The following is a 17,056-nucleotide window of genomic DNA, read 5'->3' on the forward strand; positions in this document are numbered from 1 at the left end:
TATATGCAGAATTTTTCCAATAAATATGTAGTACAGTACCATGTGACCCAAGCTTGATTGAATCTGTGGGTGTGGAATCAAGGATGGGAGTCCACCTGTAAAATTATACATGGATTTTCAGCTACATGGGGTTGGCGCCCCTAATTCTCCTATTCCTCAAAGGTCAGCTGTATACAACATTTTATGTGATAAGTTTATGTGTTCTCAGTGCAGATGCAGATGCACTGGGACAATGCTTTGTTGAGAGGCTAGAGAAAAGAAAGAAAGAAAAAGAAGGAGAAGCAGCTGTAAACTGTGGACTAGCACTTTGTGTGTTACTTCAGCAAACTGGTTAGGAGCTGGGTTCTGAAGGCGGACTGCCTGTGTTTGAATTTAGTCTCCAATTCACACGTTAGCTCTAGGGTTTCAGCATGAATAAACTTTTCTCTATCTCAATTTCCTCTTCTTTAATGGAGATAACTATTAGTACCCAAATTTTAGGATTGTCATAACAATTAAATGGGACAGTCTATGTACTAGTACCTAGCCTAATGCTTGGTGTATAGGAAATCCTTAATAAGTATTATTATATTCAGTTCAGTTCAGTCGCTCAGTCGTGTCTGACTCTTTGCAACCCCATGAATCGCAGCACGCCAGGACTCCCTGTCTATCACCAACTCCCGGAGTTCACTCAGACTCACATCCATCGAGTCAGTGATGCCATCCAGCCATCTCATCCTCTATCGTCCCCTTCTCCTCCTGCCCTCAATCTCTCCCAGCATCAGAGTCTTTTCCAGTGAGTCAACTCTTCACATGAGGTGGCCAAAGTACTGGCACTTCAGCTTTAGCATCATTCCTTCCAAAGAAATCCCAGGGTTGATCTCCTTCAGAATGGAATGGTTGGATCTCCTTGCAGTCCAAGGGACTCTCAAGAGTCTTCTCCAACACCACAGTTCAAAAGCATCAATTCTTCAGCGCTCAGCCTTCTTCACAGTCCAACTCTCACATCCATACATGACGACAGGGAAAACCATTGCCTTGACTAGACAGACCTTAGTCAGTAAAGTAATGTCTCTGCTTTAGAATATACTATCTAGGTTGGTCATAACTTTTCTCCAAGGAGTAAGTGTCTTTTAATTTCATGGCTGCAGTCACCATCTGCAGTCATTTTGGAGCCCCCCAAAATAAAGTCTGACACTGTTTCCACTGTTTCCCCATCTATTTCCCATGAAGTGATGGGACCGGATGCCATGATCTTTGTTTTCTGAATGTTGAGCTTTAAGCCAACTTTTTCACTCTCCTCTTTCACTTTCTTCAAGTGGCTTTTTAGCTCCTCTTCCCTTTCTGCCATAAGGGTGGTGTCATCTGCATATCTGAGGTTATTGATATTTCTCCCGGCAATCTTGATTCCAGCCTGTGTTTCTTCCAGTCCAGCATTTCTCATGATGTACTCTGCATATAAGTTAAATAAGCAGGGTGACAATATACAGCCTTGACGCACTCCTTTTCCTATTTGGAAGCAGTCTGTTCTTCCATGTCCAGTTCTAACTGGTTGCTTCCTGACCTGCATATAGGTTTCTCAAGAGGCAGGTCAGGTGGTCTGGTATTCCCATCACTTTCAGAATTTTCCACAGTTTATTGTGATCCACACAGTCAAAGGCTTTGGCATAGTCAATAAAGCAGACATAGATGTTTTTCTGGAACTCTCTTGCTTTTTTCCATGATCCAGTGGATGTTGGCAATTTGATCTCTGGTTCCTCTGTCTTTTCTAAAACCAGCTTGAACATCAGGAATTTCACGGTTCACGTATTGCTCAAGCCTGGCCTGCAGAATTTTGAGCATTACTTTACTAGCATGTGAGATGAGTGCAATTGTGCAGTAGTTTGAGCGTTCTTTTGCATTGCCTTTCTTTGGAATTGGAATAAAAACTGACCTTTTCCAGTCCTGTGGCCACTGCCGAGTTTTCCAAATTTGCTGGCATATTGATGCAGTGCTTTGACAGCATCATCTTTCAGGATTTGAAATATCTCAACTGGAATTCCATCACCTCCACTAGCTTTGTTCGTAGTGATGCTTTCTAAGGCCCACTTGACTTCACATTCCAGGATGTCTGGCTCTAGATTAGTGATCACATCATCATGATTAGCTGGGTCATGAAGATCTTTTTTGTACAGTTCTTCCGTGTATTCTTGCCACCTCTTCTTAATATCTTCTGCTTCTGTTAGGTCCATACCATTTCTGTCCTTGATCGAGCCCATCTTTGCATGAAATGTTCCCTTGGTGTCTCTAATTTTCTTGAAGAGATCTCTAGTCTTTCCCATTCTGTTCTTTTCCTCTATTTCTTTGCACTGATCGCTGAGGAAGGCTTTCTTATCTCTTCTTGCTATTCTTTGGAAGTCTGCATTCAGATGCTTGTATCTTTCCTTTTCTTCTTTGCTTTTTGCCTCTCTTCTTTTCACAGCTATTTGTAAGGCCTCCCCAGACAACCATTTTGCTTTTTTGCATTTCTTTTCCATGGGGATGGTCTTGATCCCTGTCTCCTGTACAATGTCATAAATCTCCGTCCATAGTTCATCAGGCACTCTATCTATCAGATCTAGGCCCTTAAATCTATTTCTCACTTCCACTGTATAATCATAAGGGATTTGATTTCAGTCATACCTGAATGGTCTAGCGGTTTTCCCTACTTTCTTCAATTTGAGTCTGAATTTGGTAATAAGGAGTTCATGATCTGAGCCACAGTCAGCTCCTGGTCTTGTTTGTTTTTTTTTTTTTTTTTGACTGTATAGAGCTTCTCCATCTTTGGCTGCAAAGAATATAATCAATCTGATTTTGGTGTTGACCATCTGGTGATGTCCATGTGTAGAGTCTTCTCTTGTGTCGTTGGAACAGGGTGTTTGCTATGACCAGTACATTTTCTTGGCAAAACTCTATTAGTCTTTGCCCTGCTTCATTCCACATTCCAAGGCCAATTTTGCCTGTTACTCCAGGTGTTTCTTGACTTCTTACTTTTGCATTCCAGTCCCCTATAATGAAAAGGACATCTTTTTTGGGTGTTAGTTCTAAAAGGTCTTGTAGGTCTTCATAATACCATTCAACTTCAGTTTCTCCAGTGTTACTGGTTGGGGCATAGACTTGGATAACTGTGATATTGAATGGTTTGCCTTGGAGACGAACAGAGATCATCCTGTCGTTTTTGAGATTGCATCCAAGTACTGCATTTCGGACTCTTTTGTTGACCATGATGGCTACTCCATTCCTTCTGAGGGATTCCTGCCCGCAGTAGTAGATATAATGGTCATCTGAGTTAAATTCACCCATTCCAGTCCATTTTAGTTCACTGATTCCTAGAATGTCGACGTTCACCCTTGCTATCTCTTGTTTGACCACTTCCAATTTGCCTTGATTCATGGACGTCACATTCCAGGTCCCTATGCAATATTGCTCTTTACAGCATCGGATCTTGCATCTATCACCAGTCACATCCACAACTGGGTATTGTTTTTGCTTTGGCTCCATCCCTTCATTCTTATATCAATACTATTTGAGGCTTCTCTCTGTGAGAAGATGGGAAGGGAATTGATGTTTGCAACTTCCAAACAGGAGCTTTAGAACCAGTGTCCACTAGAGCTGTTCTCTCTTTGCCAAGGCTATCTTTTGAGATAGCCTTGCTCTATGTGTCTAAGCCTGCAAACAGATACATCATGGAGGAGTCTGGAAGCTGAGATACTAAGGACCCATTTCATGAGCATGAAATAAACCTTTGAGATTTGAAGGAGCTGTTTGTAATTGTGCATAACTTAGAGAAAGCAAATATGCCAAGATAAGTCATTGTCAGACTGTTACTTGTTCACTGTCTTTATACCTCGAGGGCTTTGTTTATTTTTTATAGAGTAAAATACATGTTCTATGGCTTATTGAGGTTGATCATTTGTCCAAAGAAAGACTTGATCTCAGAGCACTGCCATCCTTAAAAACAAGTTCATGTTACCCTCCACTCTGTTCCATCATTGTCTCATACTTGATACTTGGTTAAGAGTAACATGGCAATTTATGAAAATTTAGTTAAAACGTTGGTGTTTTCTCTTTTAATAATTGTCTGCCAGTGACACTCAGATCATTTAAAAGTTGCTTATTGCTCTTCTTGTGCTTGGGAGAAATAATGCTTATAATTTTAACAATAAATTCACATTACTATACATTATTTTAAAAATAGACAATGGTATAATGGGAATTAATTTACTTAATACTTTCTATGTGTTCCTGAATTGAATTAAAATAAAAATTGAGAATTCTGAAGTTACTAGAAAAGCTTATTATGTAATAAAATTCAGAGATTAAATTTTTTAAACACTTGTTTATAAATTTTATGAAAGATTCTTCTAGATTTTCCAACTCTACTTAACACTACATGATTATAGATTTCAATGATCAAAACTGTTATAGGACAAATAACTTTTTGTTAATAATCACTCCCCAAATTAATCTTTTTCCTGCATTTAAACTTTCTTAAGACTATTTTTATCATTGTATCCTATCTTCTTAGGTAGTCATAGAACTATAGAAGAGAATGTGCTCGTTTATAGGCAATTACAAGCATCTTTAGACAAGGAAGGTACATTCCCAGTGTCCTGAATGCTTAGAAATAATAACTGCAGAGTTACTAACAGTAGAATATTTAGAATATAACCCTACTTTCTGGAGCGTTATAGTGTTAAACTATCTTTAAATACTAATCTGAATAATATCAATGTTTCAAAAAATATTTACTATGTATGTGATTTGGCTCAGAAGAAAGTAATGACTTAGAAAAGGATGGTAGACATACTTTCTCCCTCCCTTTCCCTCCCTCCCTTCCTCTTCTCTTCCTACCTTCCATCAGAAAAGGCAGATTGGGCAGGAATTTCACTTGAAGAAGGATGCTGGCCCCGGAAGGTGTGTTAGATCAGAGAGGGGCTCTTAGTTCTGGAAAAATTAAGACCCAACTAAGCCCTTGGGCTATTACTTAGAACTTCTGGATCTCAGTTTCCTTATTTGCAAATATTGGATTAGATTGGATAACTAAAATCAGGGTAACAAACTTCTGAAACTCCCTGAAATTCTGTAGCACAACACGGTCTTTTAAATAAATTAACAGAATTTTTCTAGTAGAGCCAATATCAATTTTTTGAAACTTTGGAGTTTTGGCAGATATTATAAGTTGATTCACTCATCCATTCAAACTCTTTCCCTTGTCATTCTCTAGTATAGAGGCTGGAAAAAACACTAAGTAAAGAAATATGAAATAAAGTTTGCTATCCCAGCGTCCCTTCCCGACAGGGGTGGGAATGACATAGTGTGGTTAGTGAGAAGTAGTTAGTAGTGTGTTTGTGAATTCTGATAAAGTTTCGGTTCCCTTGATACATATGTTACCCATTTTATATTCCCTTCACCTTTGCCTTTTCTTACTCTGTAGAAAGTAGATTTGATGTCTGGTGCAGCAACGGCCATTTTAGACAATAAGGAAAAGGCCTTGAAAAATCACAAAACCTTGGCCTTCTATCCTTGAGCTACCAAACCAATACCAGCAGCTTTCTATCTCCAGATTTCTTATATTGTTAAAAAAAATAAAACTTTTAGCTTGCCCAAGCTACTGTTTATTTAGATTTACCCCAGCTGAAAGCAAACTTTAACTCTTAGAGGACTGAAAATAGACACCTTTAAAAAGGAAGGCATCCTTAAATGTGTATATGTTTATTCATGTGGCAAACAACCTTATGCAGCTGGTTAAACAGCCTAAGTTCAAAGGGTAACATTAAATTTATACTTTCACATCATAAGGTAATACTTTATAAGAGCTAAAATATAACTTAATGATTAGTCAAGCATACTGAAAAACAGCCCACAAATAGCCTTAATTCATTCAAGTTCTTCCTTTAACTTAATTAGCATAAAATTTAGTTAAGAGTTATTTTCTAACAAATACTTTAATTTACCCACCAGTATTATGTATAAATATAGGCATATGCATTTAAATATACATCTGGATTTTGAGATCTTTTCTTTCAGTGTAAGCTGATTAGCTACAGATTTGAGGTACATAGATCACTTTACATGGATATGAAAACCTTTATTTTAAAAGAAATTCACTGTGAAAGTATAAAAAACAAAGGCTTTTCTTTGATTGTTTCGTAATTCAAAAACTTGGTTTGACAGCCTGCTAACATGAAGGTGGTAATAGCACTTCACATTTGTACATGACTAATTGCAGTTCAGAGTATTTCATAAATGAGCAAGGGCTTGTGATTAAACTTTACTATGACCCACACATTTTTGCATAAGAAAGGAATTATTAAAAATAGAGGCAACATATTCATCTAGCTTCCATTCAATATTTAGCAAGAGAAAGAAATCCTTAATGGGTAACATTCCAACCTCTATTTCTGCACAGACCTCTCCCTTCGATGGGGAATTCCTGAACAGATGATGACCCGTACAGGATCCACTGTTGCAGACCTAGAAATGGACAAAATTAATTCAGAAAAAATAGTTATTTAATTCTTCTGAGGAGATTATGAGCAACCATGAGAAAAATTATTCTCAAAATAAAATGACTTCTAGGAAAAATTATCTCCGTGAAAAGCAGAACTTTTATGGAGAGGACTAATATCGTGTTCACAGATTTTGAGGGGGTTACAAACAAAATGAAAGCCCCCTGATGGGAAGATGCTGCAGTGTGTATACAGAATTGGCCTTGCAGGTTGGATAGTTCAAGAGGCTCTGCCTGATGTTGGATATATCCTCTTCTCTTATTAAAGATGCACATGCTGGCTCAGTTTTAAATCTGACTAGGGAATCCAAACTTCAGGGCCACCTTGCACAGAACACTTTCTGGGAAGTCACATACAAAGACTGGGAATGTTGCCCGTTGTTCTTGTAACTCTTACAGCTCTTTTTTTCATCCTTTCATATATTGTAGTATGCAAGGGAAGAGCCAGGTTTGGTGCATCTGAAGCTGAGACATATTTGGGGCCCTACTAAATAAAATAATACTAAATTATAAATACAGAGCCTTAGAAGGCATCTTTGCAAATGAGGGTCTCTGAAGTGGAAGCCTCATTTGCTTCATAGTAAAATCTACCTCTGGTATATTATTCTAGCTAAATGTCTTTCCCTATTACTTCTAAATATTGTATCTTTTAAAATTGCATCACCCTAAAACTAATATTCAGAAAAAAATTTAGTAGATATTCAATTAATTTTGTTGACAGTGTCATAACTAAAGGATGGGATTTTTAAACCTAATAGGAAATCATTTTCAAACATACTATATCATAACCAGACACAAACAGGTCCTGAAAGGCTATACCTCAGAGGTGATCACTGAAGAGAACTGAATCAAGCATAGCACTTGGAACTCCAATTTTAGGAACTCAGGAAGGACTCTGCAGTCTGACTGGATAGGTCAGGCAAAGGTGTGATAACATCAAGCCCCCAAATCGTAGTGGTTTATTCCTTGCTGACGTTTATGTCCTCTGTGATATGGTGGAGGGCTCTGTGTGGCCTTCATTTCTGGAAGGGGCAGTTCTTATTTGCAAAAGTGCTAATCTAGTGGCTGAGGGCAAAGACAAATAGAGGAACAACACGGAGGTTGTTAGAGCTTGCACTTGAAAGTGGCACATCACTTTTGCAAATATTTCATTGGCAAGAATAAGTCATAAGGGTAACAAGCATAGTGGGAGGCTTGGCCCCCTGGGGCCAATTCAAACAGAAATAAAATGTATGCAATACTTTTCCCTAGAAAGAAAACTATACAACATCTAGCATCTTCAGCACCACCACCATCACAAATACCTCATTTATCTTCCCTCTGTGTCTAACATTTTTAAAGAATGGAGATTTATCATAAGGCTTTTACTTTTATTGAAAAAATTTCCTAGAGGGAAAATTTTTGTTTAAACCTAGTTTTGCTAGGTTTAAAACCTAACCCTAACCCTTACAGCCTATGGTGGTGGGGGCACGATGCTGATATATGGAGAAAAAAGTAAAAGTGAAAATTCCAGAAAGTTACATAGATATACTACCCTAAAGGAGGCAGGACTGACTCCCCACTCCTTACAGGTGGGCTGTGCATAGTGACTTGTTTCCAAACACTGTTTCAACCTGGTCAAAATCAACAGTGATAAATCATGTTGCTCGTATGTACTTTTTCTATGATGTGCTGAAAAGGCATTTTACCTCTATGATCTTCGTTCCAAGTCCCATAAACTCAGTTGCATCATGAGAAAAATGTTAAGACGAATTATAAAAGTGGGGCACCCTGCAATATACTTGATCATTACTCTTGAAAACTGTCATTGTCATGAGAAACAAGGGAAGTCTGAGAAACTGTCACAGCCAAGAGGAGCCTGAGAAGACATGATCACTAAATAGAAGGTGGGATCCTTTATGGACTCGTCAACCAAAATACAGACATTAGGTAAAAACCTGGGAAATATGAATAAGCTATGGATTCCAGTTAATAGTAATGTACCAACACTGGTAGGCTACAGTTCATGGGGGTGCAAACAGTTGGACACATTTGTGACTAACAGACACACATTAGTTCACTAATCGTAACAGAATACAGTACTAATGTAAGACGTTAGTAACAGAAAAATTAAGTGTGTATGTTGGGGAATATATGAAAACTCTCTACATTATCTTCTAAATTTCTCTAAAATATTGCCTGTTTAAAAATTACAAGAAATATGAATGAGGTATCTATGTTCTCCGACTATTCAGTTGTGTGAACGTGCTGTCGCTCAATTGTATCTGACTCTTGTGTGACCAAGGAAGAAGTGGAAGTTGAATGGTTCTATGAAGACCTACAAGGCCTTTTAGAACCAACACCCAAAGAAGATGTCCTTTTCATTACAGGGGGCTGGAATGCAAAAGTAGGAAGTCAAGAAACACCTGGAGTACAGGCAAACTTGGCCTTGGAATGCGGAATGAAGCAGGGCAAAGACTAATAGTGTTTTGCCAAGAGAATGCACTGGTCATAGCAAACACCCTGTTCCAACAACACAAGAGAAGACTCTACACATGGACATCACCAGATGGTCAACACCAAAATCAGATTGATTATATTCTTTGCAGCCAAAGATGGAGAAGCTCTATACAGACAACAAAAACAAGACCGGGAGCTGACTGTGGCTCAGATCATGAACTCCTTCTTGCTAAATTCAGATTGAAAACCACTAGACCATTCAGGTATAAGCTAAATCAAATCCCTTATGATTATACAGTGGAAGTAAGAAATAGATTTAAGGGACTAGATCTGATAGATAGAGTGCCTGATGAACTATGGATGGAGATTTATGACATTGTACAGGAGACAGGGATCAAGACCATCCCCATGGAAAAGAAATGCAAAAAAGCAAAATGGCTATCTGGGGAGGCCTTACAAATAGCTGTGAAAAGAAGAGAAGTGGAAAGCAAAGGAGAAAAGGAAAGATATAAGCATCTGAATGCAGAGTTCCAAAGAATAGCAAGAAGAGATAAGGAAGCCTTCCTCAGCAATCACTGCAAAGAAATAGAAGAAAAGAACAGAATGGGAAACACTAGAGATCTCTTCAAGAAAATTAGAGATACCAAGGGAACATTTCATGCAAAGATGGGCTCGATCAAGGACAGAAATGGTCTGGACCTAACAGAAGCAGAAGATATTAAGAAGAGGTGGCAAGAATACACAGAAAACCGTACAAAAAAGATCTTCACGACCAAGCTAATCATGATGGTGTGATCACTCACTAACCTAGAGCCAGACATCTTGGAATGTGAAGTCAAGTGGGCCTTAGAAAGCATCACTACGAACAAAGCTAATGGAGGTGATGGAATTCCAGTTGAGCGGTTTCAAATCCTGAAGATGATGCTGTGAAAGTGCTACACTCAATATACCAGCAAATTTGGAAAACTCAGCAGTGGCCACAGGACTGGAAAAGGTCCGTTTTCATTCCAATCCCAAAGAAAGGCAATGCCAAAGAATGCTCAAACTACCACATAATTGCACTCAGCTCACACAGTAGTAATGCTCAAAATTCTCCAAGCCAGGCTTTAGCAATACGTGAACCATGAACTTCCAGATGTTCAAGCTGGTTTTCGAAAAGGCAGAGGAAGCAGAGATCAAATTGCCAACATCTGCTGGATCATCGAAAAGCAAGGGAGTTCCAGAAAAACATCTATTTCTGCTTTATTGACATGCCAAAGCCTTTGACTGTGTGGATCACAATAAACTGTGGAAAATTCTGAAAGAGATGGGAATAGCAGACCACCTGACCTGCCTCTTGAGAAATCTGTATGCAGGTCAGGAAGCAACAGTTAGAACTGGACATGGAACAACAGACTGGTTCCAAATAGGAAAGGAGTGTGTCGAGGCTGTATATTGTCACCCTGCTTATTTAATTTATATGCAGATTACATCATGAGAAACGCTGGACTGGAAGAAGCACAAGCTGGAATCAAGATTGCCGGGAGAAATATCAATAACCTCAGATATGCAGATGACACCACCCTTATGGCAGAAAGTGAAGAGGAGCTAAAAAACCTCTTGATGAAAGTGAAAGAGGAGAGTGAAAAAGTTGGCTTAAAGCTCAACATTCAGAAAACGAAGATCATGGCATCTGGTCCCATCACTTCATGGGAAATAGATGAGGAAACAGTGGAAACAGTGGCAGACTTTTTTGGGGGGTGGCTCTAAAATCACTGCAGATGGTGACTGCAGCCATGAAATTAAAAGACGCTTACTCCTTGGAAGAAAAGTTATGACCAACCTAGATAGCATATTCTAAAAGCAGAGACATTACTTTGAAAACAAAGGTCCGTTTAGTCAAGGCTATGGTTTTTCCAATAGTTATGTATGAATGTGCGAGTTGGACTGTGAAGAAAGCTGAGCGCCGAAGAACTGATGCTTTTGAAGTGTGGTGTTGGAGAAGACTCTTGAGAGTCCCTTGGACTGCAAGGAGATCCAACCAGTCCATTCTAAAGGAGATCAGTCCTGGGTGCTTTTTGGAAGGAATGATGCTAAAGCTGAAACTCCTGTACTTTGGCCACCTGATGTGAAGAGTTGACTCATTGGAAAAGACTTTGATGCTGGGAGAGATTGGGGGCAGGAGGAGAAGGGGACGACAGAGGATGAGATGGCTGGATGGCATCACTGACTCGATGGACGTGAGTTTGAGTGAACTCCGGGAGTTGGTGATGGACAGGGAGGCCTGGCATGCTGCAATTCGTGTGGTCGCAAAGAGTCGGACACGACTGAGCAACTGAACTGAACTGAACTTGTGTGACCCCTGCTCAGTTGAGGAGAGAGTAATACCAGAAAAAAAAAAAGTGTCATAAATGCTATAATTTAGGTTGGAACAGAGACCTGTGGGAATGCCATCAGGACTTTTAAAAGAAACTTTTCTATTAAACCATATCTTTTGAATATCTGAATCTCCAGTAGCACCTAGCAGGTACCTTGCTAAAGGTGGCATTTAAATATCTAAGAGAATGACAAAGAATTCAGCTCCTTGTTGTAAAATGACCTAGATGAGGTAGACATAAAAAGTTAGAGATAAGTAAAGAATAACAAGGCCTGTACCATTTCCCTAAAAGGTAAAAAGAAGTTCAGTTTAGCCAGACACACCTTTATTACATAAATATCTAGTGAAATCCCAGCAATATGTCTTCTTCTGTGCTCCAGAAAAGGTGTTTTTGGTACTTCAAAAATTACTTCCCATGGGTAAAAGTTTTTCTTGAGACATAGAGGGAAAATTGTTTCCTTTTGAGTCAGTAGGCAAACAAAAAATATTTTTTTAAAAAAAGGTTGGACACATGACCCTTTCAGAAGGAGCTCCATTTTAGAAAGTAAAGGGTAGAAAGTCACTAGTTTATACCTGAATCACTGCAGATGGTGATTGCAGCCATGAAATTAAAAGACGCTTACTCATTGGAAGAAAAGTTATGACCAACCTAGACAGCATATTCAAAAGCCGAGACATTACTCTGCCGACTAAGGTCCGTCTAGTCAAGGCTATGGTTTTTCCAGTGGTCATGTATGGATGTGAGAGTTGGACTGCGAAGAAGGCTGAGCGCCGAAGAATTGATGCTTTTGAACTGTAGTGTTGGAGAAGACTCTTGAGAGTCCCTTGGACTGCAAGGAGATCCACCCAGTCCATTCTAAAGATCAGCTCTGGGATTTCTTTGGAAGGAATGATGCTAAAGCTGAAACTCCAGTACTTTGGCCACCTCTTGTGAAGAGTTGACTCATTGAAAAGACTGATGCTGGGAGGGATTAGGGGCAGGAGGAGAAGGGGACGACAGAGGATGAGATGGCTGGATGGCATCACTGACTCGATGGATGTGAGTCTGAGTGAACGCCAGCAGTTGTTGATGGACAGGGAGGCCTGGCGTGCTGCGATTCATGGGGTCGCAAAGAGTCGGACACGACTAAGCGACTGAACTGAACTGAACTGAACTGAATTCATGCAGGAATGAGTTTATTTTTGTCAGCACAACAGATTTCACCACTGAAAACCCATTACAAGATTCATCTTCCTAATCAATTCATTTCCTAATGTAGACAGACAGAAACTTAAGCTAGATGAAGCTCTAGCACCAAAGGCCCTTTAGGAATGTGACATTTTATTTAAAGGTAGTGGTTACCTGATGGGAAGAACTGACTCATTGGAAAAGACCCTGATGCTGGGAAAGATTGAAGGCAGGAGGAGGAGACGACAGAGGATGAGATGGTTGGATGGCATCACTGACTCTTTGGACATGAGTTTGAGCAAGCTCCAAGAGTTCGTGAAAGACAGGGAAGCCTGGCGTGCTGTAGTCCATGGGGTCGCAAAGAGTCAGACATGACTGAGCCACAGAACTGAACTGGAACTGAACTGACCAGGCTTGGAATGTGAATTCTCAATTAGTGCAAAGTGAGGGTTAAATCTAACCACAGAACACCTTCATTCTTCTATGAATGCTGAGCTATTTTAAATCAAATTACAGGCACCATACCATGAACTTTCTCAAAATTGTACTAGTCTTACATACAGCATTGGTGAAAGTGAAAGTGAAGTCGTTCAGTCCTGTCCGACTCTTTGAGACACCACGGACTGTAGCCTACCAGGCTTTTCTGTCCATGGGATTTTCCAGGCAAGAGTACTGGAGTGGGTTGCCATTTCCTTCTCCATACAAAATTGGTAGTTTAGCTTTAATCCTAGGGATTAAACTGAACCCTGGCACTAACTCAGAGACCCTGGTCAAATCACATCACTTTTCTGAAACCAGTTTTCCTTCTGAGAATTAGGGCACTTGGTTATGTCTCTCTTGTTCTCTACATCCTAATCAGGAGTCAGCTCATGGATTTGAGTCCGTGTTTGAGATGCCATAGAAGAAACCATACATGTATATGTAGAAACACTAGCTTTAATTTGTGTTAGGGTCAGATTATTAATAGCTTACACCATAAACATTATCCTTTTCAAATGATCACATATTAATTTATGAGAAGTATGTTTAGGATTACATTTTAAAAAACCTTTTAAGCGTTCTACGTTTTAAAGGATTCTGTAAGTATTAGTGATACTATAACATGGAATAGGTTATAGAAGTTAAAAAAAAAAAAGTCCACAAAATGAACTTACTAACCGCTGAAGAGGATCACCTCTACAGTTCTCGGACCTACTAACTCTACGTCCCTTCTCTTAGGTTGGTTTCAGAGCGGACGGGGTAGACGCCACAAACCTAATTTATGTTCCCAGTAGCAGTCACCATATTTCCTCACGTTCCCCATTTGGTCATTAAAACCCCAAATGGAAAATTCCCTTGAATGATCCTTTAAACTCCAAGCATCTCTAGGGACGCTCCAGGTACCGCCCCACAGCGCTCTCCTCTCTCAAAAAGAAGTCTGGGAGCTGTGGAGCCTCCGACACGGCGCTGCGCGCACCTGAGAGGCTGGCGCCTTCGGCTCACCGTCCTCGGCCCGGCCGCGGGCAGCCCAGGGGCCCGGCACGAGGAGCGAGAGCCCCGGCCGCCCGGCCAGCACCTTGCGTCGCGCGTGGGCGTGTTTCGCTTCAGAAATCCCGGGTCGTCTCAGGCGCCCCGTTCTTCCCCGGGAAACAATCGCCGGTCCGGCCCGGAGTTCCCCGCCGCTCGACTCCAGGCGGCTCCCTGCGTTCCCCCAGTCCCTTCCGCGTCCTTCCCGGCGTCTCGGCCGCGCGGCCAGGTGTCCCCGCACCCCGCGCTGCCCCGCGCCCGGGCCTCCCGGCTCTCCAGTGCTTGGGTCCGCGCTGCTGCCGCGGGTCCAGCCTCTCTTCCCACCCGGCTCCGCCCAGCCTCCGCCGCGCCGGGGCTCCCGGCCCGGCCTCCCAGTCTCCCTCCCACCTCCGCCCCCCAACCCCCTCCCAGAGAGTTGCTATTTTTAGCCGATCCTCCGCGCGCCGCCACCGGCTCTGCTCACAGCTCGCAGCCGCGCGGCCGCCCTCCCAAACCACCCCCCAGCCCCGCGCCGCGGTGGCCGCGGCGGCCGCGGCGGCGCATCCCGCACATCGCGTAGCGCGCACCCAGCCCGCCCCGCCGCGCCCGCCGCCCTCGCCGCCGTCTCCTGCTCAGGCGCCTGTCGCGGCCGGTAAGTCCCTGCTGGCGGAGCAGCGGCGGTCCCTGAGTCAACTTTCAGTCACCCCTTTGCTTCTGCCTCGCCATTCTCTTCTCTGCGAACGATGGCTGTGGGGCGAAGAGGGAGAAGTTAGGGGGTCGTTGGAGCGGGGCGAAGGAGGGCGCGATAGCTCTGGCGGGAGCGGGCGGAGGTGAGTGGCACCACAGCCTGGTCGCCGGCTGGTGCCCGGGGAAAGCCCTGGGAACAGGGGCCGAGCGTCCTCCGGATGCTCCGCTGGATTCCTGGCTGGGGCTCCCCAGGTTAACAGAATCCCAGTCGGGACCCCGACACAGCTTGCCTGGCATCTCGCAGCCGGGAGGTTGGTGAGTTTAAGGGCGCCTTTGTCACAAGTTCGGGGCCAGGTGATCTTTTTGGTGCAGACCTTGACATTTGCTAGACTGAGGCAAAGGTTCATGCCCCCCACCCCCACCCCGACACACACCCCCCAGTGGATGCTGGAGTCGAGTTATGAATGAAAAGTTTGTACTGCCAACGTGTTGCTTGAGGGAAGCAACACTTAGTGGGGGTACCTTTGACGTTTCATGGGGGACCTCAGTTCCAAGTCCATACGTCTGAATTCTGTGTTTAAGAAAAGTTCTGGAGCCTGGGGCATGGGAGATAAAGCTGTTGCTTGGCTAGTGGAAGGAGAGTGATGAATCGTAAACTTCCTGAGGTAAACTGGTTAATTAAACGCCACCTGAGAGTGTCACAGCGGGGACCTGAGTGAACCGAGGAGGGACGGGGGCGTTCCCCGAGTGCCGAGCGGGCGGCGGTGGTCTGGCTTGGGAGGTTGCCCCCTGGTCTGCAGTGAGCGGTCCGGGGTCAGAGGCCTGAGCGCGGGGACCGGAGCCGGACGGGGCAGAGGAGAGGGGCTGCGGGAGCAGAGGTCGCGGTTCCTGGGCTGTGGAACTGCAGATTCCGCAGAGTCTCCCATTTCCGGAAGATCCTTCGTGTTTGTTTCCCCTGCCGGGGAGGTGTGTATAATCTCTTGAAAGGAACTTTTAGATTAAGTAACTGTAACATTTTGAAATCTGTGAGAAATGAAATATCTACACAGATCTCATTGTATGCCTGTGTTGTGTGTAGTAATGCATGGGTATATGTAAAATGTGGGAGTGAGGTAAGAAGGGCTTTACAAGTTTAACTGGAAAAGAAAATGAAGAGTTAATTTATTTTTTCTCCCCAAGTGGCATAACAATGCTTATTCAACACATATTCTTGAAGTGCTAAGATTTATCATAAAGGTAAGATTTAGGAATTACAGGTATTTGGAGTATAATTATGTTTTCAACTCTGGCAGTTGTTGACATCTAGGAAAAGGGAATAAGTACATAGAGAATCTATATTAAAGAAAAATTATTTGGAAAGAAAATCCTTAGACATCTGAAAAGGTCTGGATGTTATTTTCTGACATTCTAGAAATCTTTTAAATCCCGTAATTAATAACAGCACAGAATAAGTTGCAGTTGGTAAATGAGGACAATTAAAATTATCATGTTTGGAAGGGATATCTTTTGAACTACTCTTTGGTACTTTGGATGTTTATTATGAAAATTATTGTGATATTTGCTTTTTACCACAGATAATTAGTCCTTCTTTTCCTTTTAAACCACTGTTCCAGTTTGGATCAATTTAATTACTCAAACATCAAATCACTGACATGCCTTCTGGAAAGCATTTTTTTTTTTTGGAAGGCATTTGTATTTAAAATGTTTAATAAGAATATTATATTTTCAAAAGGACAATAATTTTGTCAGTTGTAAAGCTTTCTTGTAATTTATTTTCATCCATTTTGTTTGAATGAGGCAAATCTCAAGAAGAGAATCATTTTCTTGGGATATGTTATTTTCTGTGTAGGGAAAAGTGGATGTTTTCATATGTGTTTCAGTCTCAAACAGGTGTATATAGAGTAGGAATCCTGAATCTGACTTTTGATATCAGCCTGCCAGCTAGAGGGAGAGATGCTTTCCCCTTTCTCTTCCTGAGTCGGTCATCCCTGCTACAGATTGGACACCGTTAGATGCATACATTGTTGTGCAGAAGGAAGTTTAGAGTTTTAAGCTAAGTACCAGTTTAAGGTTAGGAGGGAGGTGGGCTTTTTGCTTTTCTTTTTTTCCTTCAGTTTTCCTGTTTCTCTCCTTCTGCAGTTGATTCAGCCTATTGGTCTGGTCTTTATTGGAAAAATCAGACCAAATAACTCTGGCTGGAGAGTGGCATATTAAACTGCTGTCTTCTATAAAAATAAGAAAGGCTCTTCCAAAATTAAAAAGGTTATTTTATAAATTGTCGCAGACTGTTGCAGTTGTTTTATGCTCATTATTATGCTCGTTATTATAGTAGACAGAGTTGCTTTATGAAGTTACTGGCACTATCTGTAAATACTTATTGTGTATATTTGGCATGTATTTGGATAATGTTTGG

General features: G+C 41.8%; 2 protein-coding genes across 3 annotated transcripts in view; one reads left to right on the plus strand and one right to left on the minus strand.

Annotated features, from left to right (window-relative positions):
- Nucleotides 1-5,696: 5,696 nt before the first annotated feature.
- Nucleotides 5,697-14,529, minus strand: LOC138439234 (uncharacterized). Its single transcript, XM_069587763.1, has 3 exons — nt 14,472-14,529; nt 13,928-14,364; nt 5,697-6,474 (listed from the first exon to the last, which is right to left on the minus strand). Exons 1-3 carry the CDS (start codon nt 14,527-14,529, stop codon nt 6,265-6,267), a joined length of 705 nt encoding a protein of 234 aa, XP_069443864.1. The 3' UTR covers nt 5,697-6,264.
- The window catches only part of HDAC9 (histone deacetylase 9), a 1,067,281-nt gene continuing 1,064,632 nt past the window's right edge, over nt 14,408-17,056 (plus strand). The window contains exon 1 of one of the 2 annotated variants that reach the window (XM_069587626.1): nt 14,408-14,608. The gene's annotated coding sequence lies outside the window, so the exon portion shown is untranslated. The remainder of the gene's footprint in view (nt 14,609-17,056) is intronic. The other variant, XM_069587611.1, reaches the window with a different exon arrangement.

Source organism: Ovis canadensis, chromosome 4 (assembly GCF_042477335.2).
Source record: "Ovis canadensis isolate MfBH-ARS-UI-01 breed Bighorn chromosome 4, ARS-UI_OviCan_v2, whole genome shotgun sequence".
Taxonomy (NCBI): Eukaryota; Metazoa; Chordata; class Mammalia; order Artiodactyla; family Bovidae; genus Ovis; species Ovis canadensis.

Bases quoted from the DNA above. Each gene is read 5' to 3' on its own strand.
- LOC138439234 (XM_069587763.1), bottom strand. From the start codon at position 14,529: ATGTGCGGGATGCGCCGCCGCGGCCGCCGCGGCCACCGCGGCGCGGGG. The intron at 14,365-14,471 runs GTTTGGGAGGGC...TGGGGGGCGGAG, and splicing joins CGGCGCGGGGCTGGGGGGTG to GTGGGAGGGAGACTGGGAGG. The intron at 6,475-13,927 runs GTGCGCGCAGCG...GTCCATTTCTAG, and splicing joins CGAAGGCGCCAGCCTCTCAG to GTCTGCAACAGTGGATCCTG.